This window comes from Trachemys scripta, chromosome 15 (genome assembly GCF_013100865.1).
Source record: "Trachemys scripta elegans isolate TJP31775 chromosome 15, CAS_Tse_1.0, whole genome shotgun sequence".
NCBI classification, from domain to species: Eukaryota; Metazoa; Chordata; order Testudines; family Emydidae; genus Trachemys; species Trachemys scripta.
Genome location: NC_048312.1, coordinates 18929783 through 18956562, shown reverse-complemented (window position 1 = coordinate 18956562; position 26780 = coordinate 18929783). Strand labels below are relative to the sequence as shown.

The 26780-nt window shown below is 51.9% G+C and overlaps 1 protein-coding gene across 1 annotated transcript; it reads right to left on the bottom strand.

Annotated features, from left to right (window-relative positions):
• Positions 1-26780, bottom strand: LOC117888219 (carbonic anhydrase 15-like). The gene is made up of 8 exons (XM_034791451.1): positions 26720-26780; positions 12699-12734; positions 8326-8496; positions 7673-7833; positions 6852-6944; positions 3340-3406; positions 2496-2662; positions 1-444 (listed from the first exon to the last, which is right to left on the bottom strand). Exons 1-8 carry the CDS (start codon positions 26778-26780, stop codon positions 223-225), a joined length of 978 nt encoding a protein of 325 aa, XP_034647342.1. The 3' UTR covers positions 1-222.

The window sequence follows — 26780 nt, the reverse complement described above, 5'->3', positions numbered from 1 at the left end:
TTGGCCACTGTCAGAAGACAGGATACTGGGCTAGATGGACCTTTGGTCTGGACCAGTATGGCCGTTCTTATGTACCCCTCGCCAATCTGCTTTCATTTCATTCGTCGTTTTCAGTCCTGTGGCTAGAAAATGATCACAGTGTGGAATCACGGATATGAAGACATCATAAAATAATCACGAATCATTCATGACAAAGAAGGGAGGGAGTCGGGGGAGGGGCCTTTAGGAGGGGCCTGAGAAGTGGCCAATCTGGAGAGCCAAGAGCAGAGGAAGGAGCGGGAGGCTGACGCTGGGCATGGCACTGCGGCTGATTGTGGCATCTCTGGACGCAGAGACTTTTCGGTTCTTGAGAGGCTGTGGTGGTCGAAAGTTGTTGGTCATTTTCACTAGAGAGGTGCCGGTGCCATTGGCCGGGAAGTGAACTGTGTTGACAAATGCGTTCAGCTGCAGATGTAAGAGACAGAGAGATTTCAAGCCACTTCATTATGTTCAGTCAAAATACTTTTCAGGCCCCTGATTCAGCAAAGATTTTAAGCACATGCTCATCTTTAAATACACGTTTAAGTACTTTCTTGAACAGGGATGGACTTAAACACATGGTTCAGGTTAAGCACATGCTTAACTGCTTTGCTAAAGTGGGGCCTAGGCAGACATCAAAATCCATCCCCATGCTTCCCTGTGACTCAGGGTTGCTCACTCTTGGACAAGGCTCCTGATACTTGGCATTTTTCTTAAAGACCCAGCTCCTGGAGTCAAGTGATCCCACGAGAATCTCGGCTTCCAGTAAAGTTAAAAAAAAAAAAAAAAAAAGTTTAATCTAGTTCTCACACCTGTGGAGAAACCCTTGAAAACAGGACTTGAGTGCACCCAGCAGCTTAGAAACCAGCAGGTCAAACACAATGAACCTCAGATCATAATTTTTGTAAAATCTCATGATTTTTAAGCCAATCTCATTATTTTTGAGGCCCAACGGATGGCTTTGCAACGCACATGGCTGGCCAGGTGGCACCTGCCTCAGGGAAGCTGGGTTTGCAGAGCAGCTCCGAGCCAGGAAAAGAGGACTTTCCACCAGTCTGCCTGTTCCTCTTGGAATCAGGAAAGGGAACCAGCATGTTATCTTGGGACACCGCTGCCCATACGGCCTTTGCCCAGTGGTCCTACGAGGGAACATGCCAGTGCAGCAGAGCAGTGCACCTGGAGCACAACTGACTGAGCTATTTGTTCTGAACAACCTTTGTGGCAAACGTAGCTCACTTTTGGGAATTGCCAGCAACTGATCCCCAATTTATTCAGCAGGGTTTTGGTGGGGAGGTTGCCAGGATGTTTCTGGAGAGTCTGGGAGTGGAGAGCAGCTTTTCTGTTGCTTTGATTTACTGTCTGGCTTAGTTAATTTGTTCCTGTTCCTGGTTGCGGATTGCCGCTGGCAGGCAACGTGCGCTATCCATATGTGATTTTTTAATGTTGCCTAGTGGTCATGATTGATTAAATTGCTAGAAAACTAGTTAGTTATCAGGGCCCTAGAGCTTCTTGTGCAAGTGATTTATTATTGTTTCAATCTAAGAAATAAAACGAGAAGTGGCTACATAAGGCACATGATATTGCTGCAGTCATCCAATCAAGGAGAAGAAACAACTGTATTCACTTTCCGGCACAAAACAGTGAAAATGACCTGGGGCCTCCAGAGCTCGAAGCATGAACTAAACAACTGAGGGTATGTCTACACTACTAGACACGATAAATCGACCCCCGAGCGCTCTCCCATTGACTCCTGTACTCCAGCACCGCGAGAGGCGCCGGCAGAGTCGACGGGGGAGCGGCAGCAGTCGACTCACCGTACTGAAGACACCGCGGTGAGTAGGCCTAAGTATGTCAACTTCAGCTACGTTATTCACGTAGCTGAAGTCACATAACTTAGATCGACCCCCCTAGTGTAGACCACGCCTGAGAGCTGTAACAGGCTGCCATCTTCTGTGGACACAACCCGACAGTGTACCTGACAATTTGGTACACTGGCAACTGCCCAATACTCACTGAAGAGCAAATAATATTACACTACTAATCACAGCAGCAGGAACTCCATGCTCTTATTTTCAAAGATAATAAGAGTGCGAACGCTGGGGGGGAGGGGGGTGTGACTCCCCACTGTTTGCCCAGCTCTGACACAGAATAGTGCAGAGTACCGTCCCCAGGAGGAGATGCACCAGGTGAGAACTGCAAAGCCCGTGTTGTTTGGATGCTATTTCCCTTGGGAGCACATGTACTTGAAATTGCTATTTGTGCCCATCTGGAATGGGTTTCAAGTCCAGCACCTGCAGCAGATGGTCCTGTGTGGTATTTCAGTGGGCACGGATGGTAAGAGGAGACAAATTGAGCAGTATCTCTGCTCCCTGAACTGCTGCCCACAAGCTGGGATTGGGAAGGACCTCTGCATACTGAAGACCCTCTGCTGGATTCACCAGAGCAGTAGTTACAACAGAACTGTGATGCACTTTTACCTGAGACTGGCTGATAGGGATGGGCTCCTCAAACAGCGTCCAGACGACAACCTCCGCGCAATCCGGGGTGGTCAAGGAGCCCTGATAGCGGTAGTACTTGGACAGCTTGGCCATGCTGGGAAGAAGGTTGTTCAAGCAAAATGTGGATGCTAAATCCACAAAATCCCCTTTAGAGAGAGAGAGAGAATGAAAAGCCATCATCATAAAAGCCCATCCGGGGGATGGATGGCTTGGAAGAGCTGACGTTTCTAAAGCTACAGCGGGCACCATTCAACCCTGCCTCACACCTTGCATCCTTTGCCACCACAGATGCTGCTAGACCGCCAGGTGCAACAGCAGCATCTTGGCTCTGCTTGGCAGACCCTGTGGAGGCTGCCCTCACTGCACCTCCACAAGTCAGTCTACAGGTTACAGTGTGAGCACGGGCAGAAGGGCATCAGGCATGGCTCCTCCCCAGCACAGAATGAGAACCCAACACGGCATCAGCGGGTCATTGGCTCAGACAGCCCGAAACTGGCCCTGGGTTCCAGACTTTCCACACCAGGCATGGACCCCAGGAAGCTCAGTGCCACCGATTCTTAAAAGGGGCTGTTCACAGCAGAGCATCCTTGAATTAGACAATAGGCAGGCCATATAGATTGATGGCAGGAACACACCTGTGCCCACGTTGTGTTAACCCACTGGGAACAACTCAGTTACACTGTGGCATGGAAATGAGTCAAGGGGTCCTTGAAACCAATGACTGGTGCCCCTGCCTATCCCCTTCCCTCCTGCTTCCGGGTTCCTCTCCTCCTCTATTCTGCCTGCCCTGGAGTGGAGATGACAGAGGAGCGGGAGGACTCACCTTGATGGGAAATGTTCTTCAGGCCAGCTACAATCGTGTTGTAATTGGAGTTATCAGCATCCGACACCTGCCAAGCATTACAGGGGGAGAATGAACGACCAGCCCAGGGCAGATCTCAAGGATTCTATTTACCAGGGGAGTCCAAATGGTTCCAGACAAAAACTGGGTCCCCCGGAACCCGGGTGCGTTTGCAGCTCTTGTGGACAGCGATGAGTGTCTGGACACCTATGCTTGTGCTGTGCTTCCCCACCTTGGACAATGATGGAGATTTTTATTTCGACAGCACCTGCTAATCTCAAATGATCCAAAGTGCTTACAAACTAACGTGTGAACTATAAAGTTGGCTCACGTCCACCTTCACTGAAACTCAGCCACCTGCAAGGTTTGTGCAATCATTGCTCAGCGACACGCAGCGACTCTACCCAGCAGTGAATAACTGTGTCCTACAGACGCTGCAGGAGTTCTCAGAAGACTGAGGTCAATACCAAGAGGGAATTGGGCCCCGGCACTGGAGTTACCACCCACCTCTTATGAAACATGCCGGAGGATCTTTAGTGACATTTCCCACATGAGGATGCTTTGAAACTTCCTTTACACGCCTATTGGAGATTTCACTGCTGCTCCCTAAGCCATGCCCACAGCGAGCTGCTATTCTGCAAGGGGAAGCAGTACAATAGAAAGCCGGGATGTCAACTGCAGTTCTTAAACAGTAGTTTAATGCTGTCTGCTCAAGCTGTCAGTCAAAACTGCCCTTTCTCTGCCCTGATCTACAGCGGAATGGGGGTGGGGGCGTATTTTTAAATCTCCAAGATTCGGTATGTTTTTGAGTGACAGCTTAATGGGGGAACACTCCAGCAGCCATGTATTGCAGACAAAACTGCAGCCCACGGCTATGATGGGATAAGGATCCCATTCTGATCACAAGACAAAACCAATCTCAGGTTGCTAGATCATAAGCTCCTCTGTGGGGCGGGCGAGATCACTGAACCAGACAACCTCCTGATTACAATCCTATCCCAGCAAACAGCAAAGTAGGTGACTAGGGAGGCCCCCAGGAGACTTGAAGCTCCCACCCGGTGTGCTGCCTGGATAGCTGGTGGGTTAAGCGTCTTTGTGAGACGCGATGCTGGTTTTCACCTCACCGGTACACAACTGAGTCATAGCTACCAGCAAAGAGGCAGAGAGAGAGCAGCAGGGGACCAAAACACTTCTCTTTTTTGGGCTGAGAACGAAGCCAAGAAGGCTGAGAGAAAGCGTGGTCTCCTGGTTATAGCAGAGGACTGCAAGTCAAAAGCCGTGGGTTCGATTTCTATACTGCTACCTCTGATTCACAAGGTGACCTTGGGCAAATCACATTGCTACTCAGGGCCTCGGTTTCCCTGCCTATAAACAAGGAATAATAATCCCCCTTCATCTCTAGTGTTTCAAAGCACTTTGAGGTCCATGGACAGAAAGCACTATAGAAACGCAAGGTTTATTATTATTATTAACAAGATTTTTTTCCATGCTTTGCGTTCTCCCCGTGGAGAGAACAGAGGCAGCTTTCTAAGTGCAGTCACCGTACGTAAACATTTGCACTCCTTTCCTCTTCCCTTATGTCTCACACACACTCCTAGCTTCAGAGAAATGGCGCTGCACTGATATAAACCACACAGGTTCACTCCCACGTCAGTTAATTGAAGTTTTCCCAGAACCCTTAAGCCATTGCGTGCGACTTTCTTTCATAAGCAGCATAATGGGCAGTCAGGAAAGCTATTTTCAATGGTGTTGGCAGGCATCTGGAGCCCCAGCTGCTAACACCATTGTCGGAAGGGGGGTATCATGTAACTGATTGAAACAAGTCTGATTCAGCCCTCACCATTCACCTGTACTTTGGAGAGCTGGTTACAATGCGACCCGGACTCCAACCATGCTGGCTTTGCACAGTTCATATCCAGGGGAGCAGGGGAAGAGAGCACTGCCCCAGCTGCAACAATGGTCTCTCAAACCTATAAACTCCCAGCTGACCTCCCACTACCTATCTGCTTAACCTTTCAATAGTATTCTTTAAGGTTTATAAAATGTTTTGGACAGAGAGAGCAATCTGACTGGCTGATGATCTCTGTTACGGCACATGTGGTAATGTAGAAGGTTTTGTCTTCTGTGCATTGCACCTTTACATTTCTAAAAATCTACTGGGCTCCATTAGCCGCAGAAGAGACACCCACACTGTGCTCTCTCCTGGAGACTTTAGTTTTGTTCTTTCTTGTTTTATTGCTGCTTCTTAATCACAAATCAGAAGTAATTTAGACTATAAGTGTGTCGTTACTCGGTGTATGGAAAACGTAACTTACGTAATTAATGGACCAAAACCTGCAATGATCAAAACTCAGATACAGAAATGCACCTGCAGCGTTCAAGTGCTTTACTGAGTCTGGAACGTTACTTGCAATCCAGAAAAGGCTAAGTGTGTGCTAAAGCCTATTCTTTCTAGAAGGAAATGATCAATAGGGTCCATCTAACACCATGACCCTCTTTATGCATTCCAGGTCGTTTTTCACTCTTGGGCACGTCAAACTGCAGCAAAAAGCACATGGTTCTTAGGAGCTGCAATGACAGCCAGAAGGTGAATGTTTTCAGAAATGGAAATGTGTGACTTTCCGCACGCTAAGTGGCCTGGCGCTGGAATGAGCAATGGGGCAGCTCTCGGGACGGAACAGCCTTTGAACGAAATGAGAACTTGGCTACATTCTAGGCAGCTCCCGACAGCAGGGTGAACCAGGCTGTGTTAAAATACACATTTGTCCATTTGCTTTACAAAAACAGGGAACCCCCATGACCGCCTCAAGATGCCACATTCGGTTTAGCGGCAGTTCAACTCAGTGGTGATTTCTACTCTGTCCAGAGGGTTTGCGTTCTTGGGTTATTCTTCCGTTGGGATGAATTTCAAACCTTTCCCTGCTGCATTCCATCGGATGCACCGGGCACAGAGGCTGCATTTTGCCCTGTTCCCCAGCACTCGATGCAGCAGTTACATGGTAAATTAAAATCTCAAATCAGAGATTAAACCAATAGTTACCGCGAGGGTACAGTGAACACAGTGACTTTGAAGCGAGCCACAGACGTGTTTCTCAGGCCTGGCAACACACAGCCTGCGAACTGAGGATTCGCAGCACACCTGAGCTGTGGCAATCAGAGCCCAGGGCACCGCGGCTGTGCTGCGGGAATGTTTCCATCCACATTGGAGGCAAAGTGCCATTTCTGGTGCTGGTTAAAGGGGCTGACTTGGCAGCGTCAAGGGTCTTTAGACCCAGAGTGGGTACTCTCCGGGCAATGTCCCGCCTGCGTGCCCCAGCCTGAGGGTCTCTCTCTAGATTGATGCCATGGTGCCATGTGCCAGTTCAACACAATCAAGGGGATTTTTGTTTATTAAAGGGCCTAGCACGCAGGCTACTCTGTGCCACCTCCTCAGGGTCACTTGGAGGAATCTGGCCGTGAACGTGCAAGCCAGGGGCAGGATGTTTTTGACATACCTTGTACAAGAAGCCCAGGACAGCCAGCCCATTCGGATGCCCTTTGGCCTCGTTGAAAGTTTTGTACTTGGTGTTCATGTGAACAAGGTGCAGCTAAAGAGGAAGAGACATAGAAGGAGGATGAGACCTGTTCCAGGCCATTGTGGTATTTCATAGGTGCCAACTTTCTCCAGTGCCGGTGGGTGCTCGCGCCACCTCCGCCCTGGCCCCGCCCCCATTCCAACCCCTTCCCCAAAGTCCCTGCTGCAACTCAGCTCCCCCCCCCCCGCCCCTATTGGATCCCTTCTGCAAATCCCCGCCCCAGCCCTGCCTCTTCCCCCAGCGCGCCACGTTCCCTCTCCTCCCCCCTCCCTCCCTGCCCCGCAAAACAGCTGTTTCGCGGTGCAAGCACTGGTAGGGAGGGGGGAGAAGCAGGATGCAGCGGCGCGCTTGTGGAGGAGGCAGAGGCGAGCTGGAGCAGGGGGCAGGGCCACAGGAGCTGCCGGCACTAATTTTTCTCCGTGGGTGCTCTAGCGCCGGGGTACTTTGTTTTAAGGCTCTAGCCCCTTTGGTGTTTTAAGGCTGCATTAAAATTTCATTCATTTTTTCATTGAAGTTTTCCAGGGGGACAGGGGAGGATATTTTCCAACCAGCTCTGCCAAACACAAAATCCAGAGAGATGTGGGTTCACCAGAGGTTTGCTGAACCTAAGATATACACATTTATCTGGGGTCTTGTGCACAGTCTGAATCATTATCTTTGTCAGCAACAGGTGGAGTTCTCAGCAATATGCAACTATGAACTACAACTCCCATGAGGCATGACCACCTCTCCCCACTTACCTCCATGGGGAACTGGTGTCCGTCAATGGTGTGCTCCGAGCCGTTCCCCTTGAGGTTCCCCCAGTGGAAATGAAACTGCAGGGCTCGGTACTTCTCATGAAGCACCCCAATAGTGATATTGATATGTTCGCTCACAGACACGCCTTCCAGTCTCATCACCACTGTAAACGGACCAGGGCGAAGTTACAGAGGGGAAACACATGGCTGCAATCCCACCAGCCTCACCCAGGACAGCGGCGACCTCTCATGTACACAAAGCAGATGGGGTAGGGGTGGCTGGGAGCGTGGGAGTGAATGCATGTGAATGGAGGAGCACATAAAAGAGTCCAATCAGCCAGCTCACCCCTCTGTAATTTCCATGCAGCTGGGCAAACCTCAAGGCCATTCTTCTCGGGCACAATGCATTCTCAGGTTAATAACAGAGCCAGATGCAAGACTGTGAGCTGCTCTGGGCAGGGATCATGTTCTGTGTTTGTCCACCCCCTAGCACGCACCATGGGGTCCTGGGCCATGCCAGGGCTCCCAGGTGCTACCACAGTAGAAATAATAAATACATCATACTGACGGGAATCCTGCGGCGAGTCAAGCCCTGGATCAGAGAGTTTGAGGGGCCAAGGAAGGAGGGAGAGGGGGAGTCTGGCACAAATACCCACCCGTGTGCCCGTTGTTCATGAGCCTCCACTTGCCCGGCGGGGCGTGGTCATAACCCTCAAAGAGGACATCTCCTAGGTTCCTGTCCCTCTGCACTTTACGCCTGTCAATGTTAATGGGCGACTGGTTATCTCCTCCACAGCCCGCTGCCAGATCCTTCCAGTACCTGGGGCCTGGAGAGAGAGAGAGAGTGGGGGGAAGGGAAGTGGGTAAAACATGGGCCACATGGGGACAACCTACTGTGAAGTGAAGGGTCCTGGTGTCGTCCCATGAGGACGCCAGGGAGAGCAGCTTCTTGGGGCATATGTTAAAATGGAGCTGGGTTTGCCAAGGGCTCCTGGCTTTCCTGCTTTCAACGAGCAAGTGCTGGTAAATGCAGCACGTCCGCCCGCGAGTGCTCTCTGGCCGCAAAGGACACAGCGCACGCCAGCGCTTTCATTAGCCTCTCCCTCCATGGCCCCCCGCCCCACCCCACGAGAGACGGCCGCTCGCTTAGCCGACCTTCATGAATAGTAATGAGACAGGTCTTAGTCAAGCCTCATTCATAATTCAGCAGGATTTCCTCGCTGGGCCAGGGCCTATATTTAGCCTGACAGGCGGCCCCTATTCTCTGAGCTAGAGTTACAGACCCTGAAGAGCAGGCTGCTTCCACTAGTAGCTTCCTCGCTGGGTTTGGTTTCTTCTTCCCCCCGCTCCTCCCACGTCTCCCCTGGAGAGGTTCTTCGCACCCAGCCGCACCCCTCTCAGCCCCACCCCTTCGCCCTGCTTCGGCCGTCTTTCCTCGCCACACACAGCCCCCTCAGACACCGAGGCCTCCTCACCCTGTCTGGTCAGGGCTGTTCTCATGGGTCTGTGCACTAGCAACCATTTGGGTTCTCCACAGCTACCATGATGGTCACCTGTAAGCCTGAGGCCTTCGCACCAAGGCAGCGCAAACTCTTGCCCTACACCTCTGATAAGCCGTCCCATAAGGCCACGAACACAAACGCGTCACTGGGCTACCGCAGTCGGCACCGCCTCGGCGATGGAACGTAGCAATGGAAGGGAACCGGTGCCCAGTGACTGAGGAACCATCACAACACCACCGGTGAGCCCGATGGCAGCAAACGGCTGGCTCTGCTGTCTACAGCTGTAGGCTGCCAGGGAGCTGGGATTGTTTCAGTGGAAACCATGGTGAGTAACACTAATCTGCGAGGTGCGTAACCTTGTAACGAGGAAGGAAGCCAGACAGTCTCCCTGATCGGTAATGTTTTGGCTGCTGAAATCCAGCCGCTGCACTTTAGAATGAGCGGCACAATGGAACATCTGCTTTACTGAAGCGGCCCAGAGGCTGGGAGGAGGAGATACCACAATTAAAGCAGAACACTAAGCCCACACATCAGCAGTCCGCCCACTTGCCACATCAGCTGGAGCCCAGGAACGACGTCACCGAGATTTGGCTGTCTCTGAACTGAAGGGGGAGTCAGGGCCTTACTCCTGTCACTGGACAGTCAGGAAGGCACTTGGACGCCCAGGGGGCAAAGCGGCTGGGTCCTTTCCTTTTGCGCCACACCTGATCAGCGTCAGGCACTGAAACAGCATTCCAGAGGGAGTGGTGCTATTAGCCCCATTTTACAGATGGGAAACAGAGGCCGAAAGCCACTAAGTGACTTGCCCAAAGGCCCACAAGAAATCTGCGGCAGATCAGGGAACTGAATCATGCTCTCCCAAAGCTGGCGCCCAAACCACTGGGCCATATTACCACTCACGCATAGAAGGACTGTGAGGAGCATGACCATATGTCTCAATACACATGTGTTTCATTGATACAACTAAGAGTGATAGGATGGAGGTCTATAAAATCATGAATGGTGTGGAGAAAGTGAATAAGGAAGTGTTATTAAGGTTTTTAAGATCAGGCTTGACAAAGCCCTGGCTGGGATGATTTAGTTGGGGGATTGGTCCTGCTTTGAGCAGGGGCTTGGACTAGATGACCTCCTGAGGTCCATTCCAACCCTGATATTCTATTTACCCCTTCACGTAACACAAAAACCAGGGGTCACCTAATGAAATTAATAGGCAGCAGGTTTAAAACAAACCAAAGGAAGTACTTCTTCACACAATGCCAGTCAACGTTGCGGAACTCATTGCCACAGGATGTTGTGAAGGCCAAAAGGATCACTGGGCTCAAAAAAGAAATAGAGAAGTTCATGGAGGATAAATCCATCAATGGCTATTAGCCAAGATGGTCAGGGATACCTCCCCATGCTCCAGGTGTCCCTAATCCTCTGACTGCCAGCTGCTGAGACTGGACGACAGGGGATGGATCACTCGAGAATTGCCCTATTCTGCTCATTCCCTCTGAAGCACCTATCATTGACCACTGTTGGAAGACTGGATACTGGGCTAGATGGACCATTGGTCTGACCCAGCGTGGCCGTTCTTATAACAACATGTACTAAATGGCAGGCTTCAAAAAAATCACATTAGTCCTTACAGGGCCACATATATGTCAGAAATAAAATACCGCACAGATACACAAATAAGTCCTCAAAGAAGTCACTCTCCTGTATAAGTCCAATACTGGCATATAAAATGTACACTAGTTATATACCATTCCCATGGAAGTTACCCGTTTTGGTTACACTTATATATTAAGACTCCATTTTATAAATAGTTTATAAAGAGTTAATAAATGATTCATAGATGTTATAAGTATGTTACAGACATGAACAGTACGTGTGATAGATGGTTATCAGCACATCATTCAGAGGCATTATAAATGGCTATACGCCATGGTTATAAACAACCTGCTGAACTCTAACAATTGATTAACCAGTCATTTAAACATTTATTAAGCTTTTTAACACTTTATAAACTATTTATAACCGCTCCTTTGATATCAAGTGTGACTGACATTTTAGATGTATAATTATATTTTAGTATGGGTAAAGCAACCAGTTTATTTTCCTGGTGACATAGCAAAGGGCGTATCTGGCCTCTGAAATGTAACCGTCCACCCCACGCAGTGTTTCCCAGGCTCTTCCCAGCGCAGAGCTGGGCGGTGAGCATACACGTCAGACTGCCGGGCTGACGTTTCACATCCCATCTCTGTTTTCTCTTTAGGGTAGCAGGATATTGACTAATGTTGCTGACTTCTGGCCTCTGCTCAGAGCCTGGCACCATTCGCACTGCTCAACAGCCATTTTCTATTTACAAATCAAATCTTGTCCTCAGCAAAAATGGGGAAGCCGAGTGCAAATGGCTCCTTTCCCTCAGCCTGGCCCTGCAGTCCTCTGTACAGGGGGTCCCATTCCAACGCACCCCCCTGCTGTCCAGGGAAGCTCTGACCACACGCATCCACAGCACTCTGAGCATGACACTTAAAACCAAATCCCACGCCTGGGGGAAGTGAAGGACTCCCAACCGAGCGAGCGAGACATGTGACAAATGAACGGGGCCTGGCAGGGCTGCCGTAGCTCTCGACTCAGTGTCGGCTCAGAGCAAAGCGATGCAACAGTTGCTCTGAATTTAATGAGACCCTGAAATCCTTTTGGGCCAGGAGCAAAGAGAGCCATGGAGTTAGGCATGACAAAGAGGAGACAGTCACTGGAAAAAACACATGGTGCTGAGCTTCTCCCGAGAGCCATGTCAGGAGTGAACATGCACAATACTTCGGTGTTGAAGTGACGGGGAAACCTCCTGATCCCAGGGGCCAACACAGGCCTCATCTCCACAGCAATGCAGAATATAGACTCCCCTGCTAACTGCCTCTCAAGCTGTCCCTGAGGTCACTGACCCCAGCTCGGACAGATCTGTTTATTTGATATATTAGCAGGTGGGCAACTTAGGCTTCAATGTGCACCCAAATAATTCACACGTTAGCACCATATGGGTTCACTTCTCCTTCCCTTAGTCGGGTTTCCCACGGTGAATTAGATCACACGTTGTCCCAGTGCTCGCACCGCTGTTCCAGGGCTCTACCTGGCCCAGAATATTTATGCAAAAAATTAAAAAGACCCAAAATGCCTGACTCTGGGCGGATGTATTCTGCTCCTGCACCAGTGCAAAGGCCCTGACTTCAGGGGAGACAGCCCTGATTTAGCCTGGGGGGGAGAGGGAGCTGGATTAGGCTCAATGGGAATAACCACGTAGGTGCTTTGCAAAAAGTAATTTAAAAATCTCTCTGAACTCTAGGGTTGCAAGGGCAGTTTTAGGTACTGCAGCTACCGTGATCTCTGCCCCCCGGGGCCATGCACGCACGTTCACACCCCACGAATGTTCACATACCACGCACGTTCACACTGTCTTCAGACCCGGGCGTGCACACGGACACACTGCCCCAGCACACTTGCCCTCCGCACACACCCCCACTTGAAACAATTTCTGTACTCACCACACTTGGGATCCTGTGAATCGTAGCACCAGGGAACTGCAAGAGAGAGAAGAATTCAGAATACAGGCTGGTAGGAATGGAAAAAGTTGGCGTTAAAATCCACAGGTTTTCGCAGGGGCAAAGAGCTCGTTGCGGTCTCACTTTTCCTGACCCATCATTCTAAGCAGCCATGAAGGGTTTGCAGAAAAACATGCAGTTAGATGCACAGGGCTTGACGTGGGCCTGATTCTACAGGGCCATAGCCTCAAAAGCCCCCAGGTGACTTAGCGGAGTTGCTCCTTAGCAGCCCAGGAATTTAAATGAGACGGATCCACATGGAGCCCTCTTGTGGTCACCCATCAGAATAACAGTCCCCACAAGCAGGAGATACAGAGATACTGCAGCTACCATGATCTCTGCCCCCTGCGCCGAGCGCCAGGCTTCCTGACCTGCCTGTGACTGATGTGTCGGGGGATGGAGGAGATCACAGGAATTACCCAGCACTGTTTTCACAGCAGATTCTTGCCCGGTTTCAGCAAGTTGTCCATTCCTACCTGGGCTGGGCTGTCACTGAAATGTACCCGTGGTCATTTTGGCAACAGGTTATCGTGGTTTTGGTGACATTTTCTCTTTTTTTGCAGACACTGGATTTTGCTAAAACCAGCCGTTTTAGAGGTAAATTTGGACCAATAATTAGCTGAATTATCAAAACCTCTGTCACTAACGCGGTGTGGCCACCCCTTAAATAACGTGACCCTAGCAGTAACATTAGCGTAGTGAATGCGATCAGACCTCCTTCTCACAGCAGTGCCCAGCCAGTATAAAAGCTTGCCACTTACTGAGCACAACAGGTGCTCTCCTTCCGCACCAGCGGTACAGACTAGGGCTGCAGGGTTTGAACCTGCCAACCAGGGCCGGCTCCAGGCACCAGCGCAGCAAGCAGGTGCTTGGGGCAGCCAACGGAGAGGGGCGGCACATCCAGCTCTTCGGCGGCGGGTCCCTCAGACCCTCTCGGAGGGAAGGACCCGCCGCCAAATTGCCGCCAAAGAATGAAGCGGCGGCAGTAGAGCTGCCGCCGAAGTGCCGCCGATCGCGGCTTTTTTATTTTAATTTTTTTCGCCGCTTGGGGTGGCAAAAATGCTGAAGCCGCCCCTGCTGCCAATGGCCAGAACGTGAGTGGTCCCACTGACTTCTAGCGGACTAGTCACTGAAGTGAAACATATGCCCGTTTGCAGGACTGGACCGGTATGTGGCTACAGCTTGTTCTATGAGCACCATATTTTATTGCCGTTATTTCGGTGAATGCCTCAGTGACCTTCTGATTACAAAGGCTTTGGAAATGACCGGTGATGGTAGCCCCCGTTCTCCGGGGCATGGCCGGGCTGCGAGGAGGATTAGCTCCACCCCAAGCTCCATCCCAAGCCCATCCCCCCACCACATTCACACCCGAGTGCCCAAAAGCCAGCATGCAACAACATACCTGCCCCCTTTCTCCTGGGGCCTACAGCAGCGGAGCAGGAAAGTGAAGGGGAAGAGGGTTGAAAATCAGTACATGATACACCTAATCCAGCATCACACCGATGCACTCCATGCAGTTCACATGGAACAGGTCTGTCCTCCAGGTCGTCATTACTATAACTAGCATTGGAGCAGCTACATTGGTAATCTGGGGTTTCATCTTTGTCCAGAAATATTTGCCCAAAGGAAAAACTGATGCTAAACCCATAGAGAAGGGGGATATGTGAAGAACAAACCTACCAAAACCCCTTATTACCGAGCATTTTAAATCTTATTCTTTCTGCATCCAGTACCAGGCCCATAGTACTGGCCTTCTGCTTGCTACCGTTCAGCATCTTCTGTCCGAGACGCGGCACGAGGAAGGACTGAGCTATCCAACAGCAAACACCTCTCATGCTCACGCAGGACATCTCACGCATGCTCATGCAGGTTTTTGGAGCCTCTCGGGGCAGCACCAGAGGGTTCAGTCCAAAAGCACTTTGGGCTGTAGCCTGTCTTCCTTCCACAGGCCTCATTCCATTCACCGCCAGGGGAGTTTTGCCTCAAAACCATTGATGGGCTTGAGCCTTTCTTGTACTTCATGGGACTGCGGATCTCCTCTTCCCTGCAGCGTACAGCAACTGCCCAGGCCCTTCACACACACATATAAGGGAGACACACATTAAACTGAATCTCATTTGTATAGATCACACTCATAGTTCTAGCCTCGCTAGATCCCTGTGTGTTAATTCTCTGTCCTCGCCAGCAATTGCGACGCCACCCAAATATCACCTGTACATTTCAATCATGTGCTTTTCACCCCTTCTTCCAGATGACTGTAGAAGATGCTAATTAAGACTGGATCTACCCTCTATCCCTGCAATACCCACCCTAGAATCGCCTGCCAGGCTGATACGCTGCCATGCATCACTGCTTTGTTTAGAGTGCTGCCACAGGTTTGGATCTGTGTCACTAATCCTGGCCGGTCCGGCTGGAATTAATTATGAGAGCAAGATTTCATGAGACCCTATATCAACATGCTTTAGTGAACGTCAAACACAATAGGCAGTTGTCTGCATGCCTTTCATCCACTGACACCATTGTTCTGCTATCAAAGGAACACACTAGTTCATCGGGCCGGATCTGTTCTTGAATCCATCCTGCTTAGTGCTCATGAACTATGGTTCTCTTCTCTCTAGGTGTTTCATGATTCAGTCCCCGCTTTATAACTGTTGTGCTGTTTTACTAGGAAGATCTGCAGGTTGGCAATTGCCAGGATCACTCCTACTTCATTTTCTCTGTGCTTTTTCTCCAGTCTTCCATCAACTCTCCAGCATCATCCTCGTTGTCAGTTCTGAACACATCCGGGTTTTGTGATGCAGAGTAAGCAATCTGCATACGTTCCAATTAGTCCCCTACTTGTTCTTTAGGGACAGTTCATTTTACATGTCACCCTAAATTAATTATTATCTAGCAATGATCATCATCGCTATTATGACAGTAGTACCTAGGTGTCACACCTGACTTCAGGGCACCGTTGTGAGAGGTGCTGGGAAAACCCATAGTCAGAAACAGTCCCTGCCCTAAAGAGCTCACCATCAAAGTAGACATGACAGACAGAAGGCAGGAGACAAGAACTGAGCTCCTCATCCCTGCTCCAGCCCCTGTACGCCAGGTGAAAGGGATGTGGCAGCATCCAAGGGCTCTACATGCCCTGTTGCTGGCTAATAAAGAATTCTCCCATCCAGACAGGGTGGGAGACAGCCAGAGGGCTGCTTTCAAGGGGAGGAGGAGGACAGACTATGGCAGGGGAAAGAGCGGATGAAGGGGACAGGCTAGGAGGAGAGCTGGGGAGGACACACTGGAGGGGGAAGAATAGGGGGCAACAGCTTCCTGTCCAATTACAATAAACGCCTTCCTGTCTCAGGCATTTCTTCTTCCCACCCCAAAAAGACAGCAACAAGCTCTCATAAAATCCACCCTCTCTTTAGCACTTGTGTTCAATTCCTCATCATCATTTTTACTGGACCAATTTTCCCTTTTATCTTCTGCCTATTAATAATAGATCTAAAGAGACCTTTCTTAGGAGCGGAGATCTTCGCTGCAATCCAGCATTCAATATTAGCTTTTGCTCCTCTAATTATCCCTGTAACCTGCTTTTGTTTATTTTTATAGCTCTCGCAATCCTCTCCCTGAGCAGATTGATTAGATTTTTAACCTCCTTATAATTGCTTGTCCTGTTCTTTACATCTCCACTTAACCAGACAGGCCTTTGTTGCCCTTTTGTGTGTTTACTCTGGATTTAATCAAGATGAAAAATTCAGCAACAGTCCCCTCCCGCCTCGTTTCACATATTTCCACATTCCATTTCCAGACACCCCTTTCTCCTTCCCACAACGCTTCGCACTTCTCAGCCACGGAGAGCAAAGCCCCTTCCGTGGCAGCACAGAGTTTTAATGGACTTGCTCAAGGTCATACAGAAAGTCAGTGGCAGAGATGTGAACAAGGCTCAGGAGGGCTGTTTCCCATGCTGGTGCCATGCCAGCTGGGCCATGGGGTCTCTCTAACTTCCCATTACTGTTGTTATTCGTATATTACAGTTGTCCCCAGAGGCCTCAGTCAGAGCCCCATTGCACAAAGTACTGTGTGTACGCGCACACTAGATTGTGAGTTCTTTGGGGCAGGGACTAAGTACAGAATGAGAGAACAGGTAGCTATAACAGATGGGGCAGCACAAGGTAACAAGGACATGATTAAAGCTCAGTAAGGAGCAGTCACAGCACGCCAGCCTTCAATGATCCAGCAATGATGGACTCACACGACCCTCAAGGTTCTACAACCTACCCCACCCATCACTCATCCATGGCTCGATGGCTAACGAGGTGACCACCTTGGCTGCTGCAGTGAATCGTGTCCCCCCAGGAGAAAGCTCTCTTGCTGAGTTCTCACAATCCGTAACTGATCATTAGAACCTACAGTCCTCGTTTCTAACCCTGGCACTGGGGAATAAACCTTCTGGTCCATTGGCTTGAGGCTCCTACAGCAATAGATAAGTGTCACCCAACCTACCACACTGTCCTTTTCTGATGCCGTGTTAAAGCGAACTGTTTCCTTCCTTTCTCTCTCCATGGCCCTTCGCAGGTTTCGTTAGTCTTCTCTCCGAAAATGAAAGCCACCCGTAGCCACTTTCTCTAGTCCTGGGGTCTTTGTCCCAAAACTACCCATGGAAATTGTGATTCTGTTTCTCACTTTGCCCTGGTTATTGGTAGCTTGGCTGTTTTTCTTACCCCCCTCCCCCTTTAACCTCCCACATACACACACCCAACTGTCTCCAAGGAAATCCACTGGTTATTTATTTGTTCTCTTTTCAGAAACTGCCGAGCTGGCAGGCAGGCAGCATGCAGCCCCGTATTCATCATTTTCTAATTTACTGCAGCTAAACTATCACTCGGTCCCCAGGGCTACAATGGATCCTGCTCCAGCTTCATCACGTTGGCTGATATGTTTCTCTCCAAAGCTCTGGGACGACGCACTGAAACGTCTTGGCACTCAGTCATTCTCCTGCTCCCTGGACCTCTGTCCCCCGAGCCAGAGGTGGGGATGAATTTCAGTTTGGGCGCAAGGAACTGTCCAGGTGGTTTGGGGAAATGTTGATCTCCTGCCTTTGGGACCTCTGCATCTGTCCGTGTGAGCTTTGAGTCTGATCCGTCTCAAAACCAAACATCTGCCAAGCCCTGCTTCCTCCCACCCCTCCCAGACACAGCTGCCCTGGCCCCCAGTGACTTGCCATCTCCTGCCCTCCTCTCACACATACACACAGTGGAGTGGCAGCCTGAGCCATCACCATTAGCTTAGGCCTAGGTGATAAGCGACCTGCATAGCACAGTGAAAGAGGCCATGCTGGCTAGTTGTTAGCACATGGTGCTGGGAGTCAGGACTCCTGCGTTCTACTCCCATCTCTGATGCTGCCTTGCTGTGCAATCACTCAGGGACAAATCTGACCTCAGTTGTCTCCAAAAGCCAAACTCATGAACACAGAGCCAGGTCCCCTGTGGCCCTTCCCTGCTGTGTGCCTCAGTTTGCCCATTTGTCAAGCAAGGATAACAATCCTTCCCTGCCTCCACAGAGGGTTGTGAGGCTAAACCCATTAGTCACTTTGATCTCTGCCAAGAGAAGGCATTATGCTGCAGAACTGCAAAGGTAATTACTTACTAGTCCTCTCTCTCTGCCCCCATAACTCTGTATGGCCAGAGCCCATCAGAGCTACAGGCTAGCTTGCAGCAGAGAGTGCATGATGCTAATCCCCCTGTGCTCTGGGTTATGTTCACAGCATACATGCAGAGAAGTTTGCTGAAAACAGCAATACACTTGCCAGAAGGTGCACCATAACACTGCTTTATCGCTTAGAATTCGGTACACCACCACACAGGAACCCCAAAACAAAGGAAGCTAGAACAGGCTGCTCCCTAAAAACGGAGTCACAACTCACCCCATCTTGCTCTAGAACGGACTCTGATCGCACGCATCCCTACAGAGCCCCCTAGCCCGTAAGCAGGACCAGGAAGACTGAGAATTTCAAAGACAGACCATAATTTTAACCTAAATTGCAAAACATCATGTGCTGGGACACTGAGGAAACCTCTTCAATGCACCCTGAGGCTCTCACACACTTCTGGAGCAGTCTGTACATCACCGTGCCCCATCGAAGTATCACCATCCAGACCCAGCAAAGGCAAATTACCAGGGAAAGCAACGGCTCCTCCAGCTTCTCCCCACAGAACAGGGTGGAGCAGGCTTGTTGCTAATAAGTGTGCAGGGTGTGATTGCCAGGGCCCACTGGGGTCACTCGCCTCCTGCTGCACACAGCTGGCTGTCACCTCCCTCGCCCTGGCTGCAGCCAGAGCTGTCCTGTCCATAGGACGGATCAGGGCAACCGCCCTGGGCCCCACGCTTCGGGGGGGCAGGTCCAGGGCAGCCTGAGGGGTTAGCAGGGGGCCTGGCGCCAGCAGCAATGAGCAACCCGGCCCCAGCCCACCCCACCCCGCCGGTTCTTGGCGTCGCTCGGAGGAGGGGGCGGAAGCCAGAAAAAGGCAGGGCAGGGGCTTGAGAGAAGGTGCGGAGTGGGGGCGGGTCCCGGGCCCCCTAGGGACAACCCTGCCTGCAGCTGACGTTTCCAGGTAAAAATTTGTGCTGATCTCCCAACCCATTCATTTCTCCAAACTCCCCTCTGCCTATGCTACCGCCCCTCCCAAAGATTAAATCAGCTGTTGGATGCAAGAGCTGTCAAAACCCCCCTCTGTCACAGTTCGTATTGTATTTCCACGCCTGAGCACGCAGGGCCAAGACGTGCTCTGAGCCCCACGAAATAGTCGCTCCTAGTGCACCTGAGCAGGGGGCATTTAGCTGGTGAGCACCAGGGCATGCAGCACCCGCCTCAGCAACAGTGTGGCCCCTGTCCGTAAGCTCGGAGCCGCCTGCCTTGACAAGGCCTCAAGATCATTCACGTAACCTCATCTGGCACATTCTTCATTGCACAGGTCTCCAGCCAGACACACCAGAGCAATTAACAAGGGTCAGTGCCCCGCTGGCCCCAATCTCTGCACCGACAGCGCTGGCTTCATTTGCAACATGGCCTCAGCATGGCAGGGAAGTGCAGCACTGCACACTGCAGGAATGCAAAATAAGGCAAGTGACTGGAGCCAGCACTTCCCCTCCCCCCCACCACTCCCACCAGCAGCCCGGCCGAGCACTGTCCAGTCTGCATCCTCCCCTTCCAGGCCATCAATGCTTAGGCAGGGGACTAGGTGGGTTCGTTGTGTCTAGGTAGGTGCCCGGAATGGGAGGCGTGTGGGGAGAGACTATACAGGGTGGAAGCTGGAGGGGAAGTGTCCCAGGCTGGGGGGCATACAAGGAAGGGTGCATGGGGAGGCGGATGTGGAGGATGGGCAGGGATAGGCTCCACGGGGTGGTGAGTCCACACAGATGGGACGTGCCTGGAAAGGGGCACCCAGGGAGCCAGGGTTTGGGGGGCGAGGCACGGGGAAGGGCACATGGCGACCTGGTCACCATGGTGCATGCAGGAGACGTTTCTCTCCTCTGAGCTCTGATGGCCAAACTCAGTCCTGGCAGACGCTGCGTTAACCAGCCCAAGTCCAGGGCAGCGTGAGGCGTACTTACGCCGGGGCTGAATTGGCTGCTGAAGGTTCCGCAAACACCCTGAGCAGAGAACTCTGCTCCCCGCTCTCCCTTTCCCTGTGCTGTGCGCTATCCCGCCCTAAGCACAGCCGCTGAGCCCCGCCCCGCCCCGGGGCTTTCCCACCCCAGGAGCAAAGGGGCCGGCCCAGCTTTCACGAGGGCGACACGGACAGTGCTGCTGCACGGCTGGTTGCTCACAAACAGCCCCAGTGCGGGCTCTGCTCCTTCCCCCCCTTTGCCATTGGTTCTGCTCCCCGCTCTCCCCACCAAGAAAAGCTAAAGGCCCTTCATGTTTTTTTTCAGGGCCCATTTCCTCAGGCAGGCAAAAGTCCCACTGACACACCCAGTGATACATCCAGAGCGACCAGCCATCTCAAAGGATGCTCTGCACCCTGTCCTGACACCCCCTCACCCCTGGAAGCACAGCAAACTCAGGGTGTGTCGGACCAAAGGGGAGTGAACCCCGCCATTTATCTCGGCATTTTATCCTGCGTCCCCCAGCGTGGTATTGGAGAGCTTTGCACGTTTACTCCAGGGCCCACGTGAAGTTTTCTGCATCTCTCTGCCTAGCTGTGCGGGGGAGGGGAGGGGGGAGAGTATGAGAAAGCCAGGAGAGAACTCCCTTCCTCAGCCCCCAGGCATTGCTTAGGTTGTGAGCTCCTTGGGGCAGGGACTGTCTCTTTGTTCTGGGTTTGTACAGCACCTAGTGCAACAAGGTCCTGGCCATGACTAGGCTCCTGGCACTATATAAATAATAGGCGATATCCTCCAAGGGCTGTGAGCTTGAAATGTTGCATCCCGCTATGGGGCCGACTGTGCCTCTCTCTTCCAGCTGTGCTCAGGTAAAGCAAAGAGTCATAGCTACAGGCCAACTAAACTACTCCTGAGAGTTATCTAAGGATATCAGTCCTGCCCCTACCGCCCAATGCCCTCTGAGGGGACATGCCAACCACACGTCAAGCACACTGACATCCGGGAGGATGAGAAGCCCAGGTGAGCCCTGTAGGGAATCTGTCCCAGATCTAGATGTGATATTTGGAAAGAACACTCTTGTTTTAGGGACAGCCATTGGCTTTTATTCCTGTCCATCAGCTCAACAGTGACAATGGGGCCAAATGAAGTCTTTCCACCACATTCTGTCTTGTACCAGCTTCACAGTTCTGTTCATCTTTAAACCTTTTTGTCCTGTGTCATTTTTCACCATGTCTATCCAATGCATCCTCAGTCTTCCCCTGTATCTAGCTTTTTGCACTCTAGTATGTATCACCATGTATAGTATACTTTCTGGGTCAATTCAGGTCGTGTGTCCGAACCACCCACAGTCATCTTTCTTCGGTAACAGGGTTATTACTTGCTTAGCTGTTTTCTTCTCATTTATCTTTTGTTTCGTGTTCAAGTTCTCAGTAACTGAGTCATTAGAACCTACAGTCCTCGTTTCCTCATTACAAGGACATGCCTTGAAACTCTCAGTGTTCCCCTCAGCAAGTCCATTTCTTCAGTCAACACCTTTCGTTCGTTGGCTTTCCTCACACTCCAACCCATAGAACAGCATTGGCAGGACAACTGTCTCACATATGCTGATTTTTGCTTTGATTGAAATATCTTTGGCCTTCCAGATGTTACAGAATTTTATGAATGCAGTAGCAGCTAGTTCAATTCTTCTTTTTATGCCATCTTCACAGTTTCCATTCTTCAGTACCTCCAAGGTACACACATTTCTGTTAGTCTTAAAGGTGCCACAGGACCCTCTTGCTTTTTACAGATTCAGACTAACACGGCTACCCCTCTGATACATTTTTTCCACTTGTTCTAGTTCTTTGTCTCTGGGTTTTATCTTTACCTCTCTCTCGTGTCTTCCAGTTGCCATAATTTTTGTCTTCTCTGTGCTGATCTTCAGTCTGACTTTTTCTGATCCACCTTGTCAGCTATTCTCTGTAAATCCTTCTTGGTCAATATCATCTGCGAAAATAAAGTTGTTCACTGTCCTCCCACACAACATGACGCCTCCCATTGCATCTCTCAATGCAACAGCCACTACTGCTTCCAGTACCAAGTTGAATAATTCTGGTGATAACGTGCATCCTTGCTCCTAGCTCATCCTGACCCATTCCATCAGATTCTTGTCTATTCCCACCACTCATCACTTTGCTGTAGATGTTTTTCATCAGCTTGACCCGTTTCTTGGGGACGCCAGACATTCTCAAGACTAGCCATAACCCTCTCTGCCAAATGCTATCAAAAGATAAAGTCCTTCCGATTTAGGGGCAGTAGACAGGTTGTGATACCTTCAATCAGCAAAGTAAGTTCATCACTGTGGTTGGTCTAGTCAGGAATTCAAAGTACTGAACAATACACACTCCTGCCATTGCTACAAACTCCCATGTTTGTGCTGTTACTCACAATTTCTTAAGAATTCATTCATTCCGCCCAAGCACCCCCCCACACACACACACACACACACTATGGACATCATCCAAAACCCATTGAAGTCAATGGAAAGATTCCCATTGACTTTGGATCAGGCCCTCTAACCCCACCTGTCCTAGCCCAAGCTAGTCTATAATTCCACCGGTTCTCAATTTCCAGCAGATCCTAGAACAGTGGGATCACAAATTCCAGTCGGGTCCTCTACGCACTGCACTCAGATGACCCGGACCTGAAACAACCTCCAGTAATGCACTCCGAGCATTCCCAGGCATCTCCATTTGCATGTGGTGAAATCTGCATGAAAATGTTCATTTGCGTTTGCAGACCAGGTCATCAGAAGCCTAACTAGCCAATCAATTCACCTGGGGATTTAGTTGGCACATTAATGGGAGGCCATTGTGTTCCTTCTGCTGCCCACTGGGGCAGAGCATCAATTGCCCTTTCAGGTTCTTCTGTGAACTCCTGCAATAGTGACTTCAATTCTCCAGCATGATCCCCACAGCCCAGCAGGGAAACCTCCTGTGCTTTGGAGGGGCTTGAGTTTGCTCTGACAGGAGCAGAGCTGTGCTGCAGGCCAACTTCCCTGTTTGTAGATATCCTAGGACACTGGACATCTGCTGATCCCCTGGGCAGGAACAAGGACCTGGTAGGGGGGCTGTGCAAAGAGCCACCGATCCAAACAGACCGAGGACACGTCTGGGTGCTGAATGCACCATTTCAAGGGGCTCTGAAGTTGTCTAATTAGGTGCAAGTCAGGCAAAGCCAGAGTAGAAGCAGTGTTACATCTCACACACACCATTCCCCACCAGTAAGGGCCTGTACCTAGGGGCAGTTCAGTCTTTACACCCAGTTCAGTTCTTGGCTCGTCTACCGGAAGTGCCAAATGCAACAGACAGACACTTGTCTGGACTGGAGCAAGTGTCAGCCAGGGAGCTGGACTGGAGCTGTCAATCATACATTGCCACAAGCCTCCAGAGCAGTTTCCTGACTCCGGTCACTCACGGACCTCCTGGGATGGCTTGGAACCAGTCACTTGGCAGCGAGAGCCAAGAAATCTCAGTGCCGACCCCTTGAGTCCCCCACCCTGCACTAGGCAGCCTTCCCAGTGCACAGCGATGTGCTGCAAGGTCCCTCATCTTGCAGTCCGAGTGGCTGAGCAAAGGCTCTACAAACTTTTTGGCCCAAGGGCCACATCTGGGTAAGGAAATTGTATGGCAGCCCATGAATGCTCACGAAACTGAGGGTTGAGGTGCGGCAGGGGATGAGGGCTTCAGCTGGGGGTGTGGGTTCTGGGGTGGGGCTGGGGATGAGGGGTTGGGGGTGCAGGAGGGTGCTCCGGGCTGGGACCAAAGGGTTCGGAGGGCAGGAGGGGGATCAGAGCTGGGGCAAGGGGTTGGGGTGCAGGAGGGATGAGGGGTGCAGGCTCCGGGCTGCGTTTACCTCAAGCAGCTCCCGGAAGCAGCAGCATGTGCCCCCTCCTGCCCCTACGCATAGGAGGGACATGCCGCTGCTTCCGGGAGCTGCGTGGAGACCTGGCATGCATGGAGCCGGGCAAGCCCCGGACCCCGCTCCCCAGCTGGAGATTGAGGGCCGGATTAAAACGTCTGAAGGGCCAGATGTGGCCCTCAGGCTGTAGTCTGCCCACCCCTGCTCTACATCCAGGTTTGTGGGTTTTCAGGCTAGTCTGGCCAACCGCAGCTGCTGCACCATTTAAAGCGTCCACGTGTGATGAAGAGAAGTAGGAGCGGACGTTGAACCGAATGGCTCAGAGGCTCAGCAATCAGATATGGCTCTTCTCGCCTGGAGCGCCCTGGTCCCACGGGTCAGTAGTTCCATAAACAAAAAGTATTAGCAGCTGGGGTCTGATCAGGGCCTTCTGCGAAAGGAGTTGGGAGCCTGGCTGTTCCTGTGTAACCTCAGCACTGACTACACATTTATTGGCATCCCCGGCTGAGACGCCAAAGCTTGGCTGGGCTGTGGAGACAGCTCTTCCCCCTCACACCCGACATGGTCCCTGCAGATCAGGTGTGAGCCTCATTGGTGGGACAGGGCAAAAGGCTCACACGGCCTCTGCCTACGTGGTACTTGGGCACAGCAAACCAGCCTGCTGAGCTGTGAAGCCAGCACCTCTCACAAGGACGCCTCAGAGAACTTCAGGCTCAAACCCAGGAGCTGCTGGCAGGACACAATCCACGCCGGAAGCCTCCTCCCCTGGTGGGGCAGGAGTCCTGGTCTCTAGCGATTTGAGAGCCAGAAAACTCAGTTCTGGATGCATCTTGGGGTGTCTAAATGGAAGCAGAGCTCTTTAGAAGATCTGCCCCTAGCAACTCCCCCAAGGTCACCTGTAGCAGAGACGCGCATTAAACCCAGAACTCCTGCATCCTGGGCCAGCACCTTAACCACTCTTACTGCCAGGCACCTGCTGAGTGTTGTTATTGCCAGTAGCAGAGCTGGGCAGCAAATGGAAAATATCACAAATATTTCCATGAGATTCAGTTGGTCTTTCATTGAAATTTCATTTGCTGACATTTTCCAGCCAGTTCTAATTAATAACGAGAATGAGCCAAACCCCTGAACTCCATCACTGGCCTGGATCCGCACTGACCTCAGTGGAGTTACCGTGAATTTACACCAACGGCTGGGAGAGCAGAATCTGGCCACTGGCTGTGCACTTGATCCAGTCACAGTAAATCCCTAGACGCAGCTGCGGCTTCTCCACAGCTTGGCAGGAAACAGCCTCGCTAAGGCAAGAAACAACCCGGTACGAGGCTTTATGGAAATGAGCCCCCCTCTCCCACTGAAATGACCCTGGTGCCACCAGTCTGCTGGCAGCTCAGCCCTGCCCGGGGGAGCCAGCAATTCCATGGCCAGCCTCTGAGCCGGTTGGGACTCAGCACCAAAGCGAGGGCAAGCCACTCGCCCCAGCTGCTGCGCCTCTGTCCTGCCCCGCCCGGGGGGGTTACGAATGGCAGGGGATGCTGGGGCACTCGGGCCTTGCCAGAGGGGCATGGCTGTTTGTATCCCGCAGAGAAGCTGGGAATGCCAGGGGCTGAGAGCAGCAGGTGGAAGGCTCCTGAGCTACCAGTGCTGTTCGCAGGCAGGTCCTAGGACAGGTGATGCCAGTGTCTGTGTGCCACCCTGCCCGCAAAGCCAGAGGGGAGACGAGAGCCCTGCTCCCCGGGGCCGTCTCTAAACCCTTCCACACACAGCCAGAGGGGAGACGGAGCCAGCCCTGCTCCCCGGGTCCGTCTCTAAACCCTCCCACCCACCTGCCCCCTTCCACACACAGCCAGAGGGGAGATGGAGCCAGCCCTGCTCCCCGGTCCGTCTCTAAATCCTCCCAGCCATCTGCCCCCTTCCACACACAGCCAGAGGGGAGACGGAGCCAGCCCTGCTCCCCGGGTCCGTCTCTAAACTCTGCCACCTACCTGCCCCCTTCCACACACAGCCAGAGGGGAGACGGAGCCAGCCCTGCTCCGTCTCTAAATCCTCCCAGCCATCTGCTCCCTTCCACACACAGCCAGAGGGGAGACGGAGCCAGCCCTGCTCCCCGGGTCCATCTCTAAACCCTCCCACCCACCTGCCCCCTTCCACACACAGCCAGAGCGGAGGAAAGAGGACGAGCCCCTGGCCCCAGCTGGAGAAGCGCAGGAAAAGCAGCGGCAGCAGGCGGGGACCGAGGCCAGGTAGCTGCAGAGTCTGGAAGAAGCGAGCTGGGCAGGGGCACCAGGCAGAGTCCCGCTCCCCCCGCGGGGCCATGCCCGGGGCGCTGGGGGGCAGAGCGCCGCAGTCATCAGACAACAGGGCCCGATCCCGAGGGGGTCGCTCGGTCCTGACCCAGGCAAGTCCCCGCGTCCCGTCCCGTCCCGGGCTGCAGCCGGGGCCGGTCCCTGAGCCCCGGGGCGCAGGCAGGGGCTGCTCACCTCCCAGGGCGGCGCGGAGCACCAGCGGCAAAGCGAGGAAAGTTAGCGCCAGGCGCCGCAT